Below are 27370 nucleotides of genomic sequence, written 5' to 3' on the forward strand. Positions count from 1 at the left end.
TCCTGAGACTTTAGATAATATTTATCCAAGAAGGAAGTATGATGTCTCAATATATTTTCCTTCAATTCTCGAGAATGGTTTACTCCATGAGGAAAAGTTATGGATATCATAGAACGTAGAGATGAAAATTGTGTATAATTTGAACATGGTATTAAAAAAGAAACGGAAAATCAACATGGCAATCCTGACAATTTGAAGAATGGTTTGGAGGAGAACAACACTGTTAAGGTCAGCTATTTTGGAGGCCTAAATAAAAAAAAAAAAAAAACATTTTTCTAATAATGAAAAGCTCTTTTTTCATGAATATTAAGGAAAGTAGTGATCTATTGCAATGTATTTGGACGTCAAAATGGGACCCTGAAATAAAAGGACTTAAAACCTTACTGTCTAACACCAATGTATCCCTTTAATGCCTAGTTTGATTATTTTCAGACACTAATATTGATTAAAATCATGTTATTACATCGTTATACAATCTATGGAAATTCAAGGGAATACTTGAAGCAAATCCTCAGAAAACCCACATCCTAGAAGCCAGTGGCAGTTGAGCGGTGATTCCTTCCCTGTTCCCACACTTATATATAGGACGTCAGATGTATAGTCTATAGGTGCTGTTATATCTCATTATTAATTTTAAAACAAAAGTACATCAACAAACGATAGGAAATTGTAATGAGTAGAACTCATAAGTCATATGCAATCAATAGGAGTATGAATATTTAATTATCTCCCATTCCACTGTTCTTCACAAAGTAGGAACATCTAAGAATCTTCCCCAGGATAGCTTCTTCTTGGGATTCTGAAAGAGGTAAGTATCGATAAATCTCTACAATTTATATAATTTTCATTTTCTGCTCTTCTATCAATAGACAACTCCCCTCAATTTACATTCTGGAACTCCATATCACAGTTGGTAGACTGTGCTGGGCTTAGCCCGTTGTTTTGTGAATGGAGTAGTGATCTTTTCAATACATCCCAGATCCCAGCTTTTGATTTTTTGGAGGAGTGTCTTGATTGTTTTTAGTTTTACTGGAGATTCTTGTGATGGGAAGAACTACGAACTTATTGAGTCCTGTTGGTATCTCCGACTTTACTATAAACTCCAATTCATCCTAGGGCTTTCCTAGCAGTAAGTTGATGAACTCGTCTGATTTTCTCATCTTCTTTTACATAGATTTTCATTGGATCAAGTTTCTCTGACTCATTCAAAACATGAGGAAACTCTGGAAAAATGGACTTGACATTCATAATTTGCGGGTCCCTCAAAGAGTTTTGGTTACAGAATTACATATAATTGTTTCTCGAAAATATTTTGGAATAACGTTAAGTGACGCTAAATCATGCCACGAAAGTGATCTTGTAAATCTGGAGTGATGAATGCCGTAATTAATTTCATTTTCTTTTTTCCATATTTCAGGGATATTTTCACTTGCACCTGTATTCGGGAGTGCTCTCATATATTGTAAGACGGGGAGTGGAGTGCTTAATGGATGATGTACTATTAACAATGCTTGAGGCTGTTTCTACAGGGCTAGAATTTCTCGTTGTCCTTGAGTGAGATTTGGATTCTGAATCATAATTCTGATCATCTACAAAAAACAAAAAAACATGACTTGTTCTCACACATTTTGTTACATGTGCTGTTTCGGAATCTACACTCGGAGCGGTGGTGGTTGTCTCTTCTGCAACTGAAACATCTACCATGTAAATCTTGCATTAGTCTAGGAACTGTCTTTTTAATGCTATTGACCTTTTGTCCTTTCTTGTAGGCTGACAAGGCATTAATATTAATGTAAACCAATGTATCTTGGAGAACGTCTGCAGACTCCCATGCAGTGGCTACATTTACAAGTCATAGCTAATGAGTTCTCATACTATCGGGAGGAGCACAAGCTCCAATCACGCAACATGTTGTGGTAAAAAACATCATTTTTAATGATAAATTCAACTTGGTGAACTCATATGAACTTTGCACAATTGTTAGTGGTTGTAATTTTATATCAACATCACGTGCTTTGCTTTTTTAAGCAACTCTTCCATTTCGGTATCATATTTCAAAACCGAAAAAATGTATACATTTCAAAATCAAAGTAAATTATTTATTAAAGGTTTTTCTAACTTAAATGTTCAGAATATTATCAAACTGATGAATTCGTTCTTCAAAAATTAAGTATCAACTTCAGTTCCTGTTTGTACCAAATCATTATACAGTAAGTTTCATACAAATAATTAATTCATATCAAATATTATTCTTCGATTAATCTTTGGATACTAATGCCATTAATTCATAAAGTCAGAAGAGTCGAGTGTATTTGCGCAATGAGTCAAATGGATTGGAGTCGTATAATATAAATGTTTGGATTCAGAGCCAAGATCACAATATATTATTCCAAACTGAAACTATTAATTAAGAATAATTTATTTTTAGATGTGCGTAGTTATAATGAAATTGTTTATATTTATTTAGTATTACAAGGACTGAGAATTTAAATTTAATTTCGAAAGTATGATTTCAATAGTTTTTTCAGGTTGGATCCTGCCTTCCTAATCTGCAGCTATTTTAAAATTTGTATTTTCCAATCATAGACAAATATACATATCATCTGTGCTTCAAACTTACTCCGTGAGTAAATACATATGACTCTGCAGACTCCCGCCTCACTCATCAGCCATAATTATAACTTCATGGGAATTAAATGTACCTAGTTCATAAAAATAAACATTATTTTCATTTTTTTTTTTTTTCCTATGGGAATATAGAAAATCGATACAGTCTCAATGAGGTTTACAATTCGTCTTATTTCGGAACCAAATATAGTTATCCCAATGAATGAATTACATTATTAATGCAACATTAATGGAAGAATATTTCATATTATTTGACTACTAGTAAATTTGTAGGCTGACAAGGCATTAATATTATTGGATAACTGTCATCCAATCTATCTTGGAAAACGCCTGCAGACTCTCATGCAGTGGCTACATTTACAAGCCTTCTTTCAAATTGTGTAAGATAAAGAGCATTTTTATGTTACAAGTTATGACTTTCAATTATTAAATGAGATATTTTTAAACTTTATGAATATCTTCTTCTTGAGGCCATAAATAAAAAGCACCTATTTTCAATTTTAATTATATATCACTATTTTTGGTTTTTGTTTGTTTCTTAGAAATATGTTTGAAATACAAATATTTATATTATAATTTGTCCATTTAAAAAAAAGTTTTTTATGTGGCAAAAGTACATGGATTCAGGGTGGGCTCTATTTTATAGGAATTTCATTTTCTATCAAATCATTCTTTGGATTTAAAAACGGTAATAAAACGGTGGATACATGCACCCTTGACCTATTACTAGGAGATTATCATTGATTTCACTCCAACGCAAATTGGAACATTAAATAACAAACTCATTTCATGGCTATCCTGCTCTCAATTGATCCCTTTTTGCTAAAGTTCATTAAAACTTTTTGTTTCACCAAAAAGTGGTTTGAATAAATAGATAGTGTAAAAAAATTCTCGAGTAATTACTTATGTATGTATTTTGGAGTAGTTCATAATATGTCAATGCAATTTTTGCTTTTAAATAGTTATCATTGATCAAGTCTTTTACTTAACATTACATTCAAATACCGAACAATTAGAGATTGGATAATATATTTTTGAATAGATAGATATTTCTGCTCTCTTTATACTTTTGTAACAAAACCAAACTTCCTTCTCATATATTCGACATTACATCATATATTGATAAATTAATAGGTCTATAAATATTTTATAATATAATTGGAGTCAAGGCAGAGGACTTAAAAAAAATTAGTATCTATATCATTTTATCTCGAACATGTCTGTCGAAGTTATAAAAACCTTCTAAGAAATTCAAGGACATATTTTCATGAGAGGATAAGGGATAAATACTTAAGCATATTAATCATAAAATGTGAAAATTACTCATTTTAAAGTTTAGAGTTTGGATCTTGTATTCATGTCAATAAAATTATTAATAAAGACTTCTTTAGAAACACAAATGACTTCAGATCCTATCATCACTTGAAGTCATTGATTAAATTTGCTAACATCATTGAAAAGTTTTACTTGAAACTATACAGATTTTTCCTTCTCTTATTAGGTTTATTATGGGAAAAAAAAGGAAAACTTCTTGAGCCGAATCATATTCTAGAGAGTTAAAGCCTTCGAATGAGAACACGCAAAATAACAGTTTTCTTATACAACGGGGGACGTATTGAGTTGTGAACCCCAAACACAACGCCGTAGCTTTTATAACTTTGTTGTTGAGTTACTATTAAGAAGGTGTCTCACTCTCCAGATCCAAATCCCCAAATAGAAGGGCCAAGGAGAAATAAAACTTCAGAAAATAAACTAAATTAACCAAAAGTTTAATATGGAGCTCACTTCCTTCACTCACAAAGTGGAGTTGAGGAAGGCCCAATAAAAAATTACTTATATTGAACTTGAGTCTATTAAGAGACCTCTCTAAAGAGAGAATCCTGAAGAAAAAGTCTTCAGAAGCACACCCTCCATTCAGAGGAAAATGATCCAAAGAGCTTGACTTCCTCTTAACAACTGAAGATTTAATTTAATTTTTATTGATTTTTTTCATTAATTTCCTTTTCTACAAAATATAATTTCAATTTTTTTTTTTCACTAGTTATTCTGTAATATTTATATTCATTATATCAAAATGGATATTATATTAGATATTTTTAAAGGATATCAGATTTATATAAATATATGATTTAGTATATACCAATGGGCCATGGCATATATAGCTATGTACAATATATATATATATATATATATATAGATCCAACCAAGTACTTGTACTAACCAAAACAAGTAATCATAAAGTTGATTGTAAAGCAAGTTTGATAATTTGTATGTAAGTCCATTACATTTTGCAGAATTAAACTTATATCTCAAAAAAAAAAAAATCTTATAAATGATTGAGTAGAATAGAAATACACGTTATACAATTGATTTAATCAAGCAATACATAGGTATGCATAATGTAAATAGGTAGATTATGCCATTTTCAATAAAACCCTACAAAAATAAACTATTTCAAAATTTAAACTCAAGCTTATATTGTTTGTTTAAAGTGAGAAACAACACTTTAGCTTTAGCTTTGCCGAGTAAAACCTTTTTCCTGAGACTTTAGATAATATTTATCCAAGAAGGAAGTATGATGTCTCAATATATTTTCCTTCAATTCTCGAGAATGGTTTACTCCATGAGGAAAAGTTATGGATATCATAGAACATATACGTAGAGATGAAAATTGTGTATAATTTGAACATGGTATTAAAAAAGAAACGGAAAATCAACATGGCAATCCTGACAATTTGAAGAATGGTTTGGAGGAGCACAGCACTGTTATGGTCAGCTATTTTGGAGGCCTAAATTTAAAAAAAAAAAAAAACATTTTTCTAATAATGAAAAGCTCTTTTTATGAATATTAAGGAAAGTAGTGATCTATTGCAATGTATTTGGACATCAAAATGGGACCCTGAAATAAAAGGACTTAAAACCTTACTGTCTACCACCAATGTATCCCTTTAATGCCTAGTTTGATTATTTTCAGACACTAATATTGATTAAAATCATGTTATTACATCGTTATACAATCTATGGAAATTCAAGGGAATACTTGAAGCAAATCCTCAGAAAACCCACATCCTAGAAGCCAGTGGCAGTTGAGCGGTGATTCCTTCCCTGTTCCCACACTTATATATAGGACGTCAGATGTATAGTCTATAGGTGCCGTTGTATCTCATTATTAATTTTAAAACAAAAATACATCAACAAACGATAGGAAATTGTAATGAGTAGAACTCATAAGTCATATGCAATCAATAGGAGTATGAATATTTAATTATCTCCCATTCCACTGTTCTTCACAAAGTAGGAACATCTAAGAATCTTCCCCAGGATAGCTTCTTCTTCTTGGGATTCTGAACGAGGTAAGTATCGATAAATCTCTACAATTTATATAATTTCTCATTTTCTGCTATTCTATCAATAGACAACTCCCCTCAATTTACATTCTGGAACTCCATATCACAGTTGGTAGACTGTGCTCGGCTTAGCCCGTTGTTTTGCGAATGGAGTAGTGATCTTTTCAATACATCCCAGATCCCAGCTTTTGATTTTTTGGAGGAGTGTCTTGATTGTTTTTAGTTTTACTGGAGATTCTTGTGATGGGAAGAACTACGAACTTATTGAGTCCTGTTGGTATCTCCGACTTTACTATAAACTCCAATTCATCCTTTAGGGCTTTCCTAGCAGTAAGTTGATGAATTCGTCTGATTTTCTCATCTTCTTTTACATAGATTTTCATTGGATCAAGTTTCTCTGACTCATTCAAAACATGAGGAAACTCTGGAAAAATGGACTCGACATTCATAATTTACGGGTCCCTCAAAGAGTTTTGGTTACAGAATTACATATAATTGTTTCTACAAAATATTTTGGAATAACGTTAAGTGACGCTAAATCATGCCACGAAAGTGATCTTGTAAATCTGGAGTGATGAATGCCGTAATTAATTTCATTTTCTTTCTTCCATATTTCAGGGATATTTTCACTTGCACCTGTATTCGGGAGTGCTCTCATATATTGTAAGTGCTTAATGGATGATGTACTATTAACAATTCTTGAGGCTGTTTCTACAGGGCTAGAATTTCTCGTTGTCCTTGAGTGAGATTTGGATTCTGAATCATAATTCTGATCATCTACAAAAAACAAAAAAACATGACTTGTTCTCACACATTTTGTTACATGTGCTGTTTCGGAATCTACACTCGGAGCGGTGGTGGTTGTCTCTTCTGCAACTGAAACATCTACCATGTAAATCTGTCATTAGTCTAGGAACTGTCTTTTTAATGCTATTGACCTTTTGTCCTTTCTTGTAGGCTGACAAGGCATTAATATTAATGTAAACCAATGTATCTTGGAGAACGTCTGCAGACTCCCATGCAGTGGCTACATTTACAAGTCATAGCTAATGAGTTCTCATACTATCGGGAGGAGCACAAGCTCCAATCACGCAACATGTTGTGGTAAAAAACATCATTTTTAATGATAAATTCAACTTGGTGAACTCATATGAACTTTGCACAATTGTTAGTGGTTGTAATTTTATATCAACATCACGTGCTTTGCTTTTTTAAGCAACTCTTCCATTTCGGTATCATATTTCAAAACCGAAAAAATGTATACATTTCAAAATCAAAGTAAATTATTTATTAAAGGTTTTTCTAACTTAAATGTTCAGAATATTATCAAACTGATGAATTCGTTCTTCAAAAATTAAGTATCAACTTCAGTTCCTGTTTGTACCAAATCATTATACAGTAAGTTTCATACAAATAATTAATTCATATCAAATATTATTCTTCGATTAATCTTTGGATACTAATGCCATTAATTCATAAAGTCAGAAGAGTCGAGTGTATTTGCGCAATGAGTCAAATGGATTGGAGTCGTATAATATAAATGTTTGGATTCAGAGCCAAGATCACAATATATTATTCCAAACTGAAACTATTAATTAAGAATAATTTATTTTTAGATGTGCGTAGTTATAATGAAATTGTTTATATTTATTTAGTACAAGGACTGAGAATTCAAATTTAATTTCGAAAGTATGATTTCAATAGTTTTTTCAGGTTGGATCCTGCCTTCCTAATCTGCAGCTATTTTAAAATTTGTATTTTCCAATCATAGACAAATATACATATCATCTGTGCTTCAAACCTACTCCGTGAGTAAATACATATGACTCTGCAGACTCCCGCCTCACTCATCAGCCATAATTATAACTTCATGGGAATTAAACGTACCTAGTTCATAAAAATAAACATTATTTTCATCCTTTTTTTTTTCCTATGGGAATATAGAAAATCGATACAGTCTCAATGAGGTTTACAATTCGTCTTATTTCGGAACCAAATATAGTTATCCCAATGAATGAATTACATTATTAATGCAACATTAATGGAAGAATATTTCATATTATTTGACTAATAGTAAATGGCATTAATATTAATGGATAACTGTCATCCAATCTATCTTGGAAAACGCCTGCAGACTCTCATGCAGTGGCTACATTTACAAGCCTTCTTTCAAATTGTGTAAGATAAAGAGCATTTTTATGTTACAAGTTATGACTTTCAATTATTAAATGAGATATTTTTAAACTTTATGAATATCTTCTTCTTGAGGCCATGAATAAAAAGCACCTATTTTCAATTTTAATTATATATCACTATTTTTGGTTTTTGTTTGTTTCTTAGAAATATGTTTGAAATACAAATATTTATATTATAATTTGTCCATTTAAAAAAAAGTTTTTATGTGGCAAAAGTACATGGATTCAGGGTGGGCTCTATTTTATAGGAATTTCATTTTCTATCAAATCATTCTTTGGATTTAAAAACGGTAATAAAACGGTGGATACATGCACCCTTGACCTATTACTAGGAGATTATCATTGATTTCACTCCAACGCAAATTGGAACATTAAATAACAAACTCATTTCATGGCTATCTGCTCTCAATTGATCCCTTTTTGCTAAAGTTCATTAAAACTTTTTGTTTCACCAAAAAGTGGTTTGAATAAATAGATAGTGTAAAAAAAATTCTCGAGTAATTACTTATGTATGTATTTTGGAGTAGTTCATAATATGTCAATGCAATTTTTGCTTTTAAATAGTTATCATTGATCAAGTCTTTTACTTAACATTACATTCAAATACGGAACAATAAGAGATTGGATAATATATTTTTGAATAGATAGATATTTCTGCTCTCTTTATACTTTTGTAACAAAACCAAACTTCCCTCTCATATATTCGACATTACATCATATATTGATAAATTAATAGGTCTATAAATATTTTATAATATAATTGGAGTCAAGGCAGAGGAGTTAAAAAAAATTAGTATTTATATCATTTTTTCTCGAACATGTCTGTCGAAGTTATAAAAACCTTCTAAGAAATTCAAGGACATAATTTCATGAGAGGATAAGGGATAAATACTTAAGCATATTAATCATAAAATGTGAAAATTACTCATTTTAAAGTTTAGAGTTTGGATCTTGTATTCATGTCAATAAAATTATTAATAAAGACTTCTTTAGAAACACAAATGACTTCAGATCCTATCATCACTTGAAGTCATTGATTAAATTTGCTAACATCATTGAAAAGTTTTACTTGAAACTATACAGATTTTTCCTTCTCTTATTAGGTTTATTATGGAAAAAAAAGGAAAACTTCTTGAGCCGAATCATATTCTAGAGAGTTAAAGCCTTCGAATGAGAACACGCAAAATAACAGTTTTCTTATACAACGGGGGACGTATTGAGTTGTGAACCCCAAACACAACGCCGTAGCTTTTATAACTTTGTTGTTGAGTTACTATTAAGAAGGTGTCTCACTCTCCAGATCCAAATCCCCAAATAGAAGGGCCAAGGAGAAATAAAACTTCAGAAAATAAACTAAATTAACCAAAAGTTTAATATGGAGCTCACTTCCTTCACTCACAAAGTGGAGTTGAGGAAGGCCCAATAAAAAATTACTTGTATTGAACTTGAGTCTATTAAGAGACCTCTCTAAAGAGAGAATCCTGAAGAAAAAGTCTTCAGAAGCACACCCTCCATTCAGAGGAAAATGATCCAAAGAGCTTGACTTCCTCTTAACAACTGAAGATTTAATTTAATTTTTATTGATTTTTTTTTCATTTAATTTCCTTTTCTACAAAATATAATTTCAATTTTTTTTTCACTAGTTATTCTGTAATATTTATATTCATTATATCAAAATGGATATTATATTAGATATTTTTAAAGGATATCAGATTTATATAAATATATGATTTAGTATATACCAATGGGCCATGGCATATATAGCTATGTACAATATACTAATATATATATATAGATCCAACCAAGTACTTGTACTAACCAAAACAAGTAATCATAAAGTTGATTGTAAAGCAAGTTTGATAATTTGTATGTAAGTCCATTACATTTTGCAGAATTAAACTTATATCTCAAAAAAAAAAAAAAAAAAATCTTATAAATGATTGAGTAGAATAGAAATACACGTTATACAATTGATTTAATCAAGCAATACATAGGTATGCATAATGTAAATAGGTAGATTATGCCATTTTCAATAAAACCCTACAAAAATAAACTATTTCAAAATTTAAACTCAAGCTTATATTGTTTGTTTAAAGTGAGAAACAACACTTTAGCTTTGCCGAGTAAAACCTTTTTCCTGAGACTTTAGATAATATTTATCCAAGAAGGAAGTATGATGTCTCAATATATTTTCCTTCAATTCTCGAGAATGGTTTACTCCATGAGGAAAAGTTATGGATATCATAGAACATATACGTAGAGATGAAAATTGTGTATAATTTGAACATGGTATTAAAAAAGAAACGGAAAATCAACATGGCAATCCTGACAATTTGAAGAATGGTTTGGAGGAGAACAACACTGTTAAGGTCAGCTATTTTGGAGGCCTAAATTTAAAAAAAGAAACATTTTTCTAATAATGAAAAGCTCTTTTTCATGAATATTAAGGAAAGTAGTGATCTATTGCAATGTATTTGGACGTCAAAATGGGACCCTGAAATAAAAGGACTTAAAACCTTACTGTCTAACACCAATGTATCCCTTTAATGCCTAGTTTGATTATTTTCAGACACTAATATTGATTAAAATCATGTTATTACATCGTTATACAATCTATGGAAATTCAAGGGAATACTTGAAGCAAATCCTCAGAAAACCCACATCCTAGAAGCCAGTGGCAGTTGAGCGGTGATTCCTTCCCTGTTCCCACACTTATATATAGGACGTCAGATGTATAGTCTATAGGTGCTGTTGTATCTCATTATTAATTTTAAAACAAAAGTACATCAACAAACGATAGGAAATTGTAATGAGTAGAACTCATAAGTCATATGCAATCAATAGGAGTATGAATATTTAATTCTCTCCCATTCCACTGTTCTTCACAAAGTAGGAACATCTAAGAATCTTCCCCAGGATAGCTTCTTCCTGGGATTCTGAAAGAGGTAAGTATCGATAAATCTCTACAATTTATATAATTTCCCATTTTCTGCTCTTCTATCAATAGACAACTCCCCTCAATTTACATTCTGGAACTCCATATCACAGTTGGTAGACTGTGCTGGGCTTAGCCCGTTGTTTTGTGAATGGAGTAGTGATCTTTTCAATACATCCCAGATCCCAGCTTTTGATTTTTTGGAGGAGTGTCTTGATTGTTTTTAGTTTTACTGGGGATTCTTGTGATGGGAAGAACTACGAACTTATTGAGTCCTGTTGGTATCTCCGACTTTACTATAAACTCCAATTCATCCTTTAGGGCTTTCCTAGCAGTAAGTTGATGAACTCGTCTGATTTTCTCATCTTCTTTTACATAGATTTTCATTGGATCAAGTTTCTCTGACTCATTCAAAACATGAGGAAACTCTGGAAAAATGGACTTGACATTCATAATTTGCGGGTCCCTCAAAGAGTTTTGGTTACAGAATTACATATAATTGTTTCTCGAAAATATTTTGGAATAACGTTAAGTGACGCTAAATCATGCCACGAAAGTGATCTTGTAAATCTGGAGTGATGAATGCCGTAATTAATTTCATTTTCTTTTTTCCATATTTCAGGGATATTTTCACTTGCACCTGTATTCGGGAGTGCTCTCATATATTGTAAGACGGGGAGTGGAGTGCTTAATGGATGATGTACTATTAACAATGCTTGAGGCTGTTTCTACAGGGCTAGAATTTCTCGTTGTCCTTGAGTGAGATTTGGATTCTGAATTATAATTCTGATCATCTACAAAAAAACAAAAAAACATGACTTGTTCTCACACATTTTGTTACATGTGCTGTTTCGGAATCTACACTCGGAGCGGTGGTGGTTGTCTCTTCTGCAACTGAAACATCTACCATGTAAATCTCGCATTAGTCTAGGAACTGTCTTTTTAATGCTATTGACCTTTTGTCCTTTCTTGTAGGCTGACAAGGCATTAATATTAATGTAAACCAATGTATCTTGGAGAACGTCTGCAGACTCCCATGCAGTGGCTACATTTACAAGTCATAGCTAATGAGTTCTCATACTATCGGGAGGAGCACAAGCTCCAATCACGCAACATGTTGTGGTTGTGGTTTTTAATGATAAATTCAACTTGGTGAACTCATATGAACTTTGCACAATTGTTAGTGGTTGTAATTTTATATCAACAAAACGTGTTTGCTTTTTTCAACTCTTATTTCGGTATCATTTTCAAAACCGAAAAAATATACATTTCAAAATCTGTAAATTATTTATTAAAGGTTTTTTGTACTTAAATGTTCAGAATATTATCAAATGATGATATCATTCGTTCTTCAAAATTAAGTAAATCAACTTCAGTTCCTGTTTCACTCAAATCATAATTATACAGTAATGTTTCATTACAAATAATTAATTCATAAAAATTAAACATTATTTTAATCCTAGTTTTTTTCCTAATGGGATTAATTCAAAAATCAGAACAGTCAGGTGTTTTTGCGCAATGAGATTCGTCTAATGGAACCAAATATAGTTATCCCAATGAATGAATTACATTATAATGCAACATTAATGGAACCAAATATAGTTAATTTGGAACCAAATATAGTTATCCCAATGAATGAATTACATTATTAATGCAACATTAATGGAAGAATATTTCATATTATTTGACTACTAGTAAATTTGTAGCCTGACAAGGCATTAATATTATTGGATAACTGTCATCCAATCTATCTTGGAAAACGCCTGCAGACTCTCATGCAGTGGCTACATTTACAAGCCTTCTTTCAAATTGTGTAAGATAAAGAGCATTTTTATGTTACAAGTTATGACTTTCAATTATTAAATGAGATATTTTTAAACTTTATGAATATCTTCTTCTTGAGGCCATGAATAAAAAGCACCTATTTTCAATTTTAATTATATATCACTATTTTTGGTTTTTGTTTGTTTCTTAGAAATATGTTTGAAATACAAATATTTATATTATAATTTGTCCATTTAAAAAAAAGTTTTTATGTGGCAAAAGTACATGGATTCAGGGTGGGCTCTATTTTATAGGAATTTCATTTTCTATCAAATCATTCTTTGGATTTAAAAACGGTAATAAAACGGTGGATACATGCACCCTTGACCTATTACTAGGAGATTATCATTGATTTCACTCCAACGCAAATTGGAACATTAAATAACAAACTCATTTCATGGCTATCCTTCTCTCAATTGATCCGTTTTGCTAAAGTTCATTAAAACTTTTTGTTTCACCAAAAAGTGGTTTGAATAAATAGATAGTGTAAAAAAATTCTCGAGTAATTACTTATGTATGTATTTTGGAGTAGTTCATAATATGTCAATGCAATTTTTGCTTTTAAATAGTTATCATTGATCAAGTCTTTTACTTAACATTACATTCAAATACGGAACAATAAGAGATTGGATAATATATTTTTTTTTATAATATAATTGGAGTCAAGGCAGAGGTGAGTAGTGATTAATCAACTGAACTCGATATTGTTAAAGTCTAAATATTATCCGTGCTTCAATATAAAAATGGCGGAGCAGTTGAAAAGAATGAAGTGTCCAAAAACTGTCAACAATCTTTCTGTCAATGTCTTTTTGAAAGGAAGATTGAGTAATACTTAAATATGGCTTTAAATCATATGGAGTCTTATCAAATTTCCGATATCAAAAATGTTTTATAAATTTGGTGATATCCATTGCTTCATATAATTAATGATAAGGTAAATTATGATTTACAATGAATAATATTTATTTTTTTAAATTTGTAATTCAAGATCCAAAAATCACGTATATTGAAAGAGAGGCTTGTTCCGATAAGAAGATGATGATGACACCTTTCAAGCGTCGCTTCAAAAACATTTTTGAGGAAGGATACTTCTCTGATGTTTGTTTTTTGGTTGGAGCAGGAAAAAATGAATCTGTTGAGAAGATAGCCGCTCATCGCTGCATTCTAGTGTCTATAAGCCCAGTCTTTGAGAACATGTTTTGTGGTGAATGTAAGGAATTAAAGATAAACGATGTGGAAATTAAGGTTCCTGATGTAAGACCCTCAACTTTTAAGTGCATGCTTGAATGGATCTACACTGAGGAAATAGATTTGAACGTGGATAATGTCCTTTCTATTCTGTATTGCGCTTATAAATATGATCTCTCTGAGCTGAATAACAAATGTATTCACTTCCTTTCCAATAATGTTAAGCCCAAAAATCTTTGTCAACTCATGGTTGATGCCAAAGAAAATCATCTCTATGAATTAATACCATGGATTAAAAATCGCATTGGAATTAATGCTACTGAGTCTCTCACATCGGACTCCTTCCTTGCAATTAAAGACAATGAATTAGTTAAAGACATTTTATCAAATGATATTCTATATTTGGAAGAGGCTCAGGTGTTCGAATTTGCTGTTTCGTGGGCCTATGCCCAAAAAAAAAGTGAAGAAAAAAGCTTCAAAGACTTGAGAAAGTGCCTAGGCCCTGCTTTCAACTCCATTCGCTTCCCTCTTTTTTCTTCAACTCAATTTATAGAACATATCTTGCCTTTGAAACTTTTAAACAGTCAGGAAGTGTTAGAAATTTTGGACTTTATCTATAAAAAGCAAAAAGCACCTTCATCTACTTTTTCATTCGAACCCAGATTACGTCTTTTGAAAAGATTTAAATCAATAGCTGTAGGATCATACGTAGACATGTCCCACTTCCTGGAATTCACTGTTAGTGAACGGATAAAAATTCATGGCTATGGCATTTTTCGGCCCACAAAAAGACGGACACATTTTATTGGAAGTATTGTCCTAGAATTTCCATCTAAGAAGAAAATTTTGGGACTCGAAAACTTTGATCTTAAGCTAGAGAAAGATCCAAATTCAATGACAACCATTAACTTTGATCAACCAATCAAAGTATATCCAAAAAATATGTATCGAGCATCTTTATTCTTCGCACAGGAATTTCCCATACGTGAAGTATGCTTTTTTGTGGGTAAGGAAGGGCAGGACAAAATGACTGCAGATGGAGTGGAGTTCAATTTTATGGGCAATACTTCGGGTATTAGAGATACAAATGTAAGAAAAGGACAATTTCCTGGGATTTTTTTCAGTCGCATCCCTTAACTAAAACAAGGAATCTATATTAATAAAGGAAAATTTATATGTATATCTGTATGAAAAATACTCACGGGCGACTGTCACTGTATATAGATGCATGTATATCATAAAATGCATTTTGATAGTCGTAATAATGAAATATTACGGATGTGTACATGTAGCATCGCATATGTAGCACTGTGCAGCCAGATACTACTGCTAGTAGTCTATAATGCACACTCTTTTAACAAACTAAGGCTATTTTTTTATATTTGTACATATAATAGAAAATGAATAAAAAATTGAATAATAAATGTCCTAAGGAAAATAAATATTTTCCATCTATTTCTTTTATGTGATCAAAATAATCGATATTAATGAAGCGGATATTTCCCAGGTCCTCACATTTTGAGTGCTACTTCTTGATCTAAGATTTAACAATATAGCAACGAGCCTTGTAAACTCAGTTCCTCATATTTTTTTTTAAAAAGGTAGTAAATATCTAGAGATGTAAATCCTAAGCATTTTTTACTTTAAGAATTTTGTTGTTGTTAGACAAGTGGAACATTATATATTTTTTTCCTTTTCATAACCAAAGTTTATTGCAAGCATTTTGAAATACTGGAAACATGTTAGAGTATGTTTCAATGGGATAAAAAAGGCCTAAAGACGCCCACAAATAATAATAAAATTTTCCGTACATTTGTCTAACTGTATTTAAAATCCCAATATAGATTTCTTTAAATGTTTATAACGCCCCTGTTAGGCTTGGAGCTGGAAGCCTCCATGACTTAGATGCATAATTGAATTTTCAGGCTCACTGCGTAATGACATATGTAGTAATTGGATGCTAGTGTCCCTTCTATTCACTGAATTTCCCAAGTGTCCCTGTACCAGCTGTTCAAGAGTGGAGTAAAAAGATTTTAAAACTGGGTACTACACTTTCAGAACTGCAGAAATAACCATTAGGATTATCTGATGGGTATCCTAACATGTCATGTGTTCCTCTCCCAACTCGATGCGCGAACCAATTCTCAGATGGTGTAAGGGGATCATTTGCGTAGCTCATACAGTTCTGAGGAGCGGACACATTGACGTTGTAGCTTTTTTACACCGATTTTACTCTATCAAATGACTACTACAACCATAATCTTCAAATTGATTTCACACTTTTGTTTCTTATCTGATTCTTGAATTGGGGATCATTTAAATTTTGTATTTTGCAACTATTTTTCCTCTACAACCGCATTAGCCTTTTAGAAGTAAAAGATTTGGGTGTAAGCACTCCAAGTCTCCAAGAACTTCGTCTCCATTTCTCAGAAGCGAAGGATTTACTTCTGTAGATGCATCAACTAGAGGAGCATTTAGGCCAAAAGATAGTCCTAGCAAATAAAGCATTTATTTTACATTAGCAATAAGTTTATTCATACAACAAACTGTTCTTACTTTTTGCAAAGTCTACTTCACGACTTGACGACAACTATCTTCATTCAGGGCTCATCAATGACATAGTAGTTCGAATGGTCCTTTCGTCTTAAGAATTTCCAAAACTACTTGACTAATATTTTTTCACGTATACCTTGGAAACTAATTATTCCTACAACTCCCCACCTCTGTAGAGACATAAATCTCAAGAAATCCAAGAAGAAATTTGTCCCCCTCCTTGCACAAACATTCACCGAATTCAGGTAGACACATGATATGTATGCATTTAGAAATCACAGAAGAATTCAATGAATCAATTCGATTCTGTCTATAAAATCCAAGATTCTACATTAAACTAGTAGTCTGAAATATTTTGGATAGAAAAAATTCCGAAAATATGCAGGGTCTCAGTAGCCTTTTTTACATTTATTTCGCCCAGAGTCGTTTCTACACGCATAGAGTTTTTTTGGTAACAGTAGTGTTAACAGCTGAGTGACACTCTTGTAGTTCATTATCATTTCCAAATATTAACTGCAACTGGGATTGTTGGTTTGCAAATACTATCTTGAGGAGAGGCTACTTCTTTTTTATAGTTTAGGTAATTCCCTTGAATTTTAGCTCTGATATGTTGTCCCAATAATTTTTTATAATCTCGGAGATCCTATTTCCGATGTTTAATTTTTTTCTGGCAAGTAGTTAATAGAATTTTTGTTCTGGATGACTTTATTATTATTTTCCATGTTTGTAACTCCTTTGAAATCTTCATTTCCTCAATAATCCGAATCATAGTGTTGGAAATTGTATCTTGTATTTTTCCTGACATACGCTGGCTTTCAGAATGGTACTGGCCATAAAACATCCTTCATTGTTTTATGATCAGAGATGAAGTTTCGAACTATATCCATTTTCGGTTTTTGGTAACCCCCATTGCTTCTAAAGAGGCCCATGTCCAGCTTTGATATCAGGATTTTATTTTTAACAACTTTGTTTTGGATGAGAAGGTATGATCTTTGTTATTCAGAAAATCTGTACAGTCTTTAATCTTATTTTTCAACATAATAGCTGAGTGCCACGGGCAGATCTTTCTTTTCTGCTGTGGAGTCTTCATTCTAGTAACGTATGTTAACATTGCCAGCAAGGATTGAGACACAACTCTACACAAGTGGGAAAAGGAGTCTCGAGTAAACCTCTGGTTTGTCCTAATTCGGGTCATAAATACCAAAAATATCATAAATACGATAACTGTATTCTATTTTGACCATACCTAGATTTCCACATATGTGTCTGAAGATTTTTTTAGAATTACAATACCCCTTATTGTCTCACTTGAGTTAGACTCGTTAAGAATATCGAGGTAGTTCACCGTGCTGGTTTTTGTAGCACAACGAATTACTACATCAAGCCACTACAGATATCATAGATATTTAAAAACGTCGTTTTTTCCTGTATCCAAAATTAAAGGACTTACATTTAGTGTTTTTAAATTAATTGTAAAATGAAGTTAAAGGGTTGTTTCTTTTAGTCCATCTAGGACTAATAGATAAGTCCGTTTAGTTCGATGAGCACGAACTCACTAACTTACTCATTTTTTGACTTTTGTATATATTTTCTTTATTATTATAGAAGAGAAAAAAAGAGTGAGCGATTTAAGATATAGAGTATTCCTTAAATTTCCTTATAGTTGTATAGTTAGGTACGAAGATAAGTCTCCTTATCATTATCAGGGCCCTTAAGGTAGCTGTTTCTACCTTAATTTAAGTTCGTTGTATATATTGTAGTGTATTCGTATGGACATGTAAATGCAGTATAATAAATTTTATTAATAAAGGGCACATAGAGTCAGTATTCTACCCTTTTCCTAGGCCTATTAACCCTTTGTACAATCCCACTTGTTAACAAGGATATGATTTAATATCACAGTCTATGGGTTTTAGCTATACAGTCAGTTCACATAAGTATTACCGTTGATATTAAAAGTAATGGTTAATTATCAGGGGAGTCGCAAGGGGGGCTCAAGGGGCTGTACCCGCCCATTAATTTTCTAGAAAATGAAATTCTTGAATTTTTATTCAAAAAAATTTAATTTTTTGTTAATAAGAATGAATTTTTGAAACTTTACTCCGTAAAATTTAATTTTTGATATTTTTTTGGAAAAAAATCATATTTATTGTAAACAGCTGAGATTGAACATATGAATTATTTGTTTTTTTGTACATAGCAGTGAATTTTTTTGTAAATAGTCGTGGATTTTGAAAAAAAAAAATTCATAAAATTTAATACTTAAATATATATTTTAAATATTTGATTTTTTTACATGATTGGTTATCCTCAAAAATGGGTGTATGCAGATACTTAAATGCGAATACTATATCACTATATGGTTAAGATCCATCCAAATCACTATGAATTCCTGAATACTTTACACGCAGTTCAACATAAATATTGGAATATCAACTATTTATAATATTAATAGCTATTATAAAAAGTCGGCCGTATTATGACGTATACTTATTCAAACTCAAAACATCACTAGTCGACATGCCGCTCGAACAATATTATTATATATTTTTATAAATACACCGAGGCGTGCTATTTGCATTCACCATATTTTTCCCAGTATTTCCATCCTTGACCATAACTACTGCCTGCTCCTAGAACTCTCCCATAATCCCAAACCTCGACTCATATTATGACTACTTGTATTAATTCTAAATATTTTCGTTGAGTAAAAAAGAAAAAATAATTGACAATTTGAAGACCTTTTTTAAGAAGAAAAGCTGGACTCTCATGATGTTTTATTAGATTAGCTACGAGTATATATGTCCTAATCTTTTTCAAGCATGTGCATAGGGAGAAATAAATCTGCTGTCGATCAACAATATTACTCTATATCCAAATGGAATTCACACTTATAACTCTCCAATAAATCATCAGTGATTCATGAGAACATACACTCGTGCTTACACTTTTCATTTAGATGTTCTATCCTCAAGAATGCAAAATAAGGATAATAGCTTTAGAAAAAAAAATTACACACTTCAAAAATGCTTAGGATTTACAAGATTTGTCGATACCGATATTAAATGAAATTAGCATTCATTTAATGTGAAAACAAGGGGTAAAATAAAAAGTTTTATATGATTTTATTGATCCAAAGTTGGATACAAAAGTTTTTATAGTTGAAAATAATAATGTTAGAAACTTTTTAAATTAGTAGTACCTTAGCATTTCCCTAATAACTAAAACAATTCATAAACAATTGAACCTAAATTTTGTATTTCAGAATGACTAGTTAAAAAGTATATCAGTCTTTTTTCAAACAAGTTTTTATTTTTGAAATAACTTATATTTTGTAAAATAATTATATATTTCATTTTATATAGAAATTGATTAAAACTACCTTTTTGTTTACATGACATCTTAAATCTGTTTCAATTCCCACTCTCCATTACATTGAAGTTGAAGCTCCTTCATATGATACTTTCTTAAAGAGTCTCTATGCCCAACACTAAGGATAGTTATTTTAGGACATGTTATTATAAGATACTCATATAGCATCGCTTCAATGTTTGTTGGGAGTGAGGCTGTGGACTCGTCTAATAACACTACCTGAGGCCGATGATAAAACACTCTAATAAAACAAATTCTTTGCATTTCGCCAGGTGATAAAATATCTTCCCATCGATTTTGATATTGAAATAGATCGTATTGTTTGTATAAATGCTCTAAATTGAACCTTGTCAACTGATCCTTGAACCATATTAAGTCTGGACTTATTGGAACTTCTGATGGATAAATCATATTCTGCAGAAGAGATCCATCAGTCATTAAGGGTCTTTGAGACAAAAATTCAATACTATCTGTGAAAAAAGAGATAGATCCTTCTACTGTCGGCCATAATCCACGAATCAAGCGAAGTAGACTTGTTTTACCACTTGAACTGGCCCCCGTAATTAAAATTCTATCTCCTGTTTTAATACTTAAATTCAGATTATCAATCAAGACGCGAGGAGTTGTAGGGCTTGGAATTTTCAAAATGATATTTTCAAGATTGATCATTGTTTCAAACATATGAGGGTCCTTGTCATTAGTGCATATTGCATTATCTTTAAAAAAAGTCGGATTGCTATTATGTTTTTCTAATATTTCCACGAGTTCAATCATACGGTGAGTAACACCTGCCATATTCGCAAATTTACTTGCTAAATCCACAAGTTGGGACAAATTGTAAATAAGAGTCATGCAGACAAATGAATTTTGTGATATTTGATTCCCAAGTTTTGCTTGATCCAGAGAATCATAGAATCCCGTGAAAACAGGAACTGCTATTATTAAATAACTGATTATAGCTCCAACATAATCGAAAATATTGATCCATAAATCCAAAAGGATTTCCCAAGTATAAACACTGAGTTGAGACTTGATTAGACTTTTCAGTAACTTATTAGTTTTAATGGATTCAATTATAGCAGAATTAGAAAAAGCAATTTCCTCCGCTTTTTCTCGCAAAAACATATGCTTAAATCGAAAGTCTCCTTCATTTTTCTCCATAAAAAAGACTCTCTGCGAAACTGGAGACATTAAGAATAAATTAACAAAACATCCCAAGATAAAATAAATAAATACACCGATGGGCCCTATCCAACCTGACCTGGTATATGCATCCCAAGTATAGAAACCAATTGTAAATGGTGATATGATGAGACGAGCTATCATTTCTCCGTAAACAAGGCAAAATGTATCAACATCGGATGTCATTCTCTGATCCGGATTATCCAATCCCAACTCTTTGATGAGAACGTTGACTTTGTAATAACTATCAGCATCAAAATACAAGTTATGTAGATTTGTGGTCAATGTTCTTCTCCAAAAAACACTCAGTATTTTGGCAACGTACATTCGAACGGTTTTAACCACTGCAATTCCAAGAATAACTCCAAAACTATGAATTGCAGTAGCCTTGAATCCTTCCGTATCCTTGTTTAAGAGAACCTCATAGAAAGCACCAGCCACAAGACCTGTTTTATATCCAACATATTGTTCCAGTATACAGACACCCAAGAGGCAAATTGTCACAAAAATGTTAATAAGATTCCTCGAAATGATGGCATGAAGTTTTCCTATTCGAACAAATAATTTCCAATTTATCCGGTAATTCCCAGTAAGAACAGATGATAACTTATTCTTCATCTTCTTCAATTGTTGTTTCTGTGTAAGAATGTAAGATAATACTTAGTAGAAAAACTCTACGTGTATATCTTAAATAAATTAAGTCTGTTGACATTATTAAAGAATGTACATATACCTGTATAGTAGAGTGTTCGTTATTTTGTAAAGTTGGAAAAAATCAAAACTAGCATGGATCACGAGATGTGTTTAGGTGTTGAATATGACCTCCTGAAATTTTTCTCTGTATCATTAAAACCGTTACCCTCCATCCAGTCAAAGTTCCAGTGTACTGGGAGTACTTCAAAATGGGTCAAATTAAAAAAAAATCTTATTAAAATTAGAAGAAAAAAATATTCTGTAATTTTTTTTGAATTTGTAAGTAATGTTTTTGACTTTATTATGTAGTCGGTTTTTAAGTTCAAACTCACCCATGAAGTAACTATTGACGGCATAGAAATATTGTTAAATAATTATAGATTTTCTATTTATTCAGTAATTTATATTATTAAATTTTTTCAAGACCAAAATACAAATGGGCATGAACATACATAGTTTTTAAATCTTTGAATACTCAGTACATTAATTCATAAAATCATACTTTCGAAAGTTTTTATTTAAATTTGATAGTGAGTATTTTGAAACAAAGAATCCTAGAAAACATATGATCAAGAGAAAAAACTAAAAATTTAATTGTTACAAAACAAAATAAATTAAAATTAAAACAAAATGGTAACAAAAAAATTCCAAAACTTTTTTTTTTACCTTGTTCTTGAAAAAATGTAATAATCTAAATGGGTGAATAAATAGAAAATCCTAAATATTTATATATATATATGTATGCCGTCAATAGTTACTTCATAAGTTTTAACTTACAGACCCGACTACATCATAAAGTAAAAAAATTATAAATACAATTTATTCTTTCATTATGCCTTAATTGTAATAAGATTTTTTTTTTTTTAATTTGATCTCATTTTGAAGTACTTCCGGTACACTGGAACTTTGACCGGACGGAGGGTAACGATTTTTGATGGCATAGAAAAAAAAATTAGGTGGTCATTACCAACACCTAAACACATCTAGTCATCCATGATAATTTTGAATTTGGTCAACATTACAAAATAGCGAACACTCTACTCAATAGGTATTTGTAATGTTTATCATGTACATACATTAGTATTAGGGTGTCCCATTAATGTATTTTTTTCAGCTATGCCAACACAAGAAGTATCAAAATTTGCGTAATTTTACACGGATTACGAAAATAGTAATAAATAACAATTGTGCATCATTTGGAGGGCTCTAACGCTCTTCAAAGTTTTGTAAAAATGTAAGTCTTCGCAGATTTAAACTGTTTGTTTTTAAAGTAATACAAAAATGAATTATGAGGGTAATTTTATTATATAAAGTGTGATAGTGTGGATTTAAAATTTCATCAATTCTATTTATTTTGTGTTTTTTCTATAAGCCCATGTTGACGATTATGACGATACCACTGAGAAAAGTGAAGTGGAGATTTAAAATCAACACCATCCATGGCAAATATCTTTGTAATTTTTATATAAAAATGTATCTATAAAGTTTATTATAGTACAATGTGTAACTGAAAATATGGTGAAATTGGGATTGTTATAATGTCCTAATAAGGTATTATCAACAAATTGTTTGAATTTAGTGGGGGGCTACTTTTGGGGGTCTGACTTAATTTTCCGGAATAGAAATTGGTTAACAGTCTATTTTTTTTTATAATGCCCCGAAAATAGTACATTGAGGCAAGTTTTCCTATGTACTTTATAGGTTGAAATAAACCGTAAATTCAATGTCTTTTGGGGCGACTTTGGGGGGGGGGGTCTGACCTCAAGTTTCCGACCGATTTTTTTTATTCCTTGTTGATCTCAAAGTAGATCAAGGAAGAAGGAAATGGGAGTCATTCATGCCAATACCCTTGTTAATTTCCTTCAGCCCCTCGTTTATAGCTGATTGTAGACGATCTAATGAAATGTCGTGGCAGCTAAGATGCTTTCCTCAAAAATTCTTCAAATTGTAATGGTTAGCGTGTTGAGTTTCCTTTTATTTTTATTTTAACATGCTAAAATTCTACTGATTAGTGTCAATGGTAATAACTAATGATTGAGAAAACAGAATTTTGTACATTTATATGTAGTGAAGCAAATTATGTGAATTTTTTAGCTGGGCCATTTTTTTAGAATTGGTAACCCTTAAGATTTTTTTTTTTTCCTACATAGATTAAATTGCATTTAAAATCTGATTGTTTGATTCAGAGTATAATTGAGGATCCACACATCGGAGTAATTCTTGATAATATCTTTGTTTATTTCCTTAAGCCCCTTGGTCACATGTGCTGGTAGACGATCTAATGAAACGTCATGGCAGATAGTTGCTCTCTTCAAAAAAATCTTCAAATTGTTATGGTTACCAATGTGATTTTCAGTTTCTTTTTAACTAGCATGCCAAAAATGCCACACATTAGGATGATGAGTGATGATAACTGATGAATAAAAAACCCAAGCTTGTACATTTACGTATTGTATATTTACATTAGTGTGTCACGTTCATCTTTATTTTTTTAGCCATGCAACACAAGAGGTGTCAAAATTTGTGTAATTTACACAAATTAGAGTAGATTTTTGTAGGAAACGTGTCCAATAATAGAGGCTAGGTTTAAATCTTCCGAGGCAGGCTCGCAACCTATAACTTTGTTGTAAGATCTTCTGTTTGCTATAATGATAGGGTTTATTCTGGAAGAAACTTCCAATGAGGTCACAGTATGCATTTCTAAACGGAATTTTTTCACACTTTTTGCGGAGTTTGAGGTGGTGAAGATAAGAAGTTATCGATGTTGATTTGCATCGTCATCATGGACGTGACTGATGGAGTGAGGGGCATTCTTTAAGTATTTTCCCTAGGAAAAAGCTTAGCCTTATTGCGGATCGACTTTGAATGTCTTGCACTCCAGATATATACAGATTTTCATTTCGACGAAACTGCATTGATAGAGAACACGACTTGTCAGCTATCAAACAAGTTAAAATACACTTTCTATTATAATTTTATTCAAAATAAAAATGGATCACATTGAATGTATTGAAAATGAGTAATATATGTATATTGCATAACAAAGGTATTAGTTATAAAAATACTATTTTATAGAAAGGAAATTCAGTAGGTATCTATTTAATTAGTTCAAAAGGGATGTCATTTTTATTAAAACAAATACATAATAATTAATGAGAATACTGACTTCATAAAATATAGACTGAATAGAAGAACTTCAGATAGATTTGATTTTAATTCTATGAAGTAGGACCCTGCTGCTAAAAAAAGCCCTTTAGTTTTAAATGCATTGTATGTAAAACACCTGCAAATTTTGTCAAGGTTTTCTGGTCTTTTATAGGTTTCTTTAATGTTTAACTATGAAAACACTGAAGCTAAAGTGGAACTTGAAGTAGTAGTGTGTTTAACAAATTTCTAAAAAGGTAATTTGTAGTAATGAAATATATAGGTATAGTCATCATCAGGAGGGCCCAGCATTGTTCTGAATTATTAAGCGTTGACCAACAGACTAACAAACATTTTCTTCAAAAATACCTATGTACAGATATGTACATTGTATTCTCATGTCTTGTACCTAATTTTCAAATATGATGGACTAACTATAGCTACACACGCTAGTTGTCCTAATGGCATCTCGTATATAAAGTAATCTCGCAGTTCTAAGATATAAAAACCACGCTCAAAAATGAGGTTTTAACAAACTGACAAACAGAAAAACTTTGTTCTATTAATATCGAAATATATATCGCTTCACTTGCAATATCGATGTTTTCTCTGCAGTAGCAATACTACTTATATCCATCATTCAGTATTGATATTAAACCGATATTCGTTCATAAATTAGTTATTTAGTCCCTCTTTATAACTAGTGCTTCAGTCCCAGACCACACAGTTAGTCGATTACAACGTAACTTGCGTCCAAACGATCCCTGTGTCTCATTTTACCTACCACTTTATTTTTAAAAATGGCATCTTGAGGGGGAAAATCTGAGAACTGCGTTTTTGTGTTGTCGTGAGTATAATACAAACAGGTATACCTATATAATAAGATTTCCATTAGATTCATCAACATTCTGGTCAGGTTGGGATTGCTTGGACTTTTTTAATCTGAATAAAAGAAATACAAGATTGTTTTAAAAACTTTGCTGTGTAGATAGGGTCTAAAATTAAGAATCAAATCCCAGTAACGTATATAAATTATAATTTATTTATATAAATAAAGACAAAATGTATCTGTGTATATGAACGTATAAGTGTATGTTGGAATAACAAATTCTGTTTGGATTCATATATTTTAAATCATACTAAATAATGTAATCCGTTTTATTACGTCATTCAACCCTTTTCCTTAAGCTTTTCAACAAGTTAAGGTAAATAAATGATAAATATAATTGCAAGCAATAATATTTATTGACTTAAGATAAAACATTATACTAATATTTCTTTTTGTCTTCATGATGAAAACATAGTATCACCAAGTCAGAGATTCTGAACTATTTTTTTTATTTAAGATACAAATGCATGAGAAATGCTATGTATGGTGAGAGATTGATTGAAATTGTGTAGTCTCACTCAAATTGCGTGGGAGCCTTGAGTTTATATATTAGACAAAAAAGAGAGTTTAACCAATAAATTGACATCTTATCTCAAAATTAGCTAGTTGTTAAATACTATATAAAACAAGAATTTGATATAATAGATTAAATCAACAAAGTTTAGTTTTGTAGTTAATTATGTATTTTTTCCTTCCTTTATTTTCTGTAAAAATATATTCAACTTTTCCAACAAGATTATAACAATTTATCCCATTATTAATAAAGCATAGTTTGTATGCCGGTGGATTACTCATTTTTGAGTGTATATTATATTATACATTAATTACCAATCTAATTTGTCACACCAACAAGTTAAGCAACAAATATTGAACTTATCTTCACATGTCATCCCTAATACTTTGATGACTAGCTGCTTTAGTAAATTTAAATCATTACATTATGCAACAAAATGAAGTTTTTGGAGCGTCCGCAGGATAAACCCCACATTTATTATTACTATTTAAGCCATAGAACACAAATATGACCATTAAAACATTCAAGGAATGTCAGTTTGACTTTTAAAGTCTTAGCTATGATTCAGTCCCATATTTTGACTTGACAGACCTATCTAGATGAAAATCAAATTAAATAACAAATTGATACAAACATTCAGCATTTGAAAAGTGAAATATTTTTTTTATTTATCTTGATTACAATCAATAACAAATGTATATTATCACTAAAAAGTCTAGTCAAATGAAGGGCCTTACTTAGAAACAAATATCTTTTTAATTTTTTCTTCCAATCCTTTATAAACTAGCCGAAGTTTTAGAATCTTATATATATAAAAAGAAACTTATCTATGTATTTGCTTCCATTTACCTCTTTCTCCGTTTTTTGCTGCCTAGCAACATGTTTTTTTTATTTTCTTCTTGGATG

At 31.1% G+C, this 27370-nt stretch overlaps 2 protein-coding genes and 3 long non-coding RNA genes across 26 annotated transcripts; 3 read left to right on the forward strand and 2 right to left on the reverse strand.

Annotated features, from left to right (window-relative positions):
• Nucleotides 1-117: 117 nt before the first annotated feature.
• LOC121121434 (uncharacterized) lies at nt 118-8048 on the forward strand. Of its 18 annotated transcripts, XR_011781322.1 has the most exons (7): nt 118-228; nt 312-808; nt 870-1351; nt 1418-1704; nt 1770-2044; nt 2109-2210; nt 2294-3204. It is a non-coding gene; the product is annotated as an uncharacterized lncRNA (long non-coding RNA). The 18 variants fall into 18 exon arrangements; XR_011781320.1 differs by lacking the exons at nt 870-1351; nt 1418-1704; nt 1770-2044; nt 2109-2210; nt 2294-3204 and adding exons at nt 6044-6867; nt 6933-7593; nt 7680-7858; nt 7920-8048; XR_011781323.1 differs by lacking the exons at nt 870-1351; nt 1418-1704; nt 1770-2044; nt 2109-2210; nt 2294-3204 and adding exons at nt 6044-6305; nt 6351-6867; nt 6933-7593; nt 7680-7938.
• A 620-nt stretch (nt 8049-8668) lies between these two features.
• On the reverse strand, nt 8669-9720 carry LOC121121556 (uncharacterized). Its single transcript, XR_005865517.2, has 2 exons — nt 9605-9720; nt 8669-9523 (listed from the first exon to the last, which is right to left on the reverse strand). It is a non-coding gene; the product is annotated as an uncharacterized lncRNA (long non-coding RNA).
• Nucleotides 9721-10064: 344 nt separating this feature from the next.
• Nucleotides 10065-12309, forward strand: LOC121121383 (uncharacterized). 5 transcript variants are annotated; one of them, XR_005865432.2, is made up of 4 exons: nt 10065-11115; nt 11178-11669; nt 11728-12015; nt 12081-12309. It is a non-coding gene; the product is annotated as an uncharacterized lncRNA (long non-coding RNA). The 5 variants fall into 5 exon arrangements; XR_005865431.2 differs by having other exon boundaries at nt 11178-11661; XR_011781330.1 differs by having other exon boundaries at nt 10096-10539; nt 10619-11115; nt 11178-12015.
• Nucleotides 12310-13603: 1294 nt separating this feature from the next.
• LOC121121348 (BTB/POZ domain-containing protein 3) lies at nt 13604-15631 on the forward strand. The gene is made up of 2 exons (XM_040716241.2): nt 13604-13863; nt 13918-15631. The coding sequence occupies exon 2, from the start codon at nt 13965-13967 to the stop codon at nt 15252-15254; it is 1290 nt and encodes a 429-aa protein (XP_040572175.1). The 5' UTR covers nt 13604-13863; nt 13918-13964; the 3' UTR covers nt 15255-15631.
• Nucleotides 15632-19911: 4280 nt separating this feature from the next.
• On the reverse strand, nt 19912-21892 carry LOC121121338 (lysosomal cobalamin transporter ABCD4). The gene has a single exon (XM_040716230.1). It carries the CDS (start codon nt 21840-21842, stop codon nt 20073-20075), a length of 1770 nt encoding a protein of 589 aa, XP_040572164.1. The 5' UTR covers nt 21843-21892; the 3' UTR covers nt 19912-20072.
• Between the last annotated feature and the right edge of the window lie 5478 nt (nt 21893-27370).

Source organism: Lepeophtheirus salmonis, chromosome 1, assembly GCF_016086655.4.
Source record: "Lepeophtheirus salmonis chromosome 1, UVic_Lsal_1.4, whole genome shotgun sequence".
NCBI classification, from domain to species: Eukaryota; Metazoa; Arthropoda; class Copepoda; order Siphonostomatoida; family Caligidae; genus Lepeophtheirus; species Lepeophtheirus salmonis.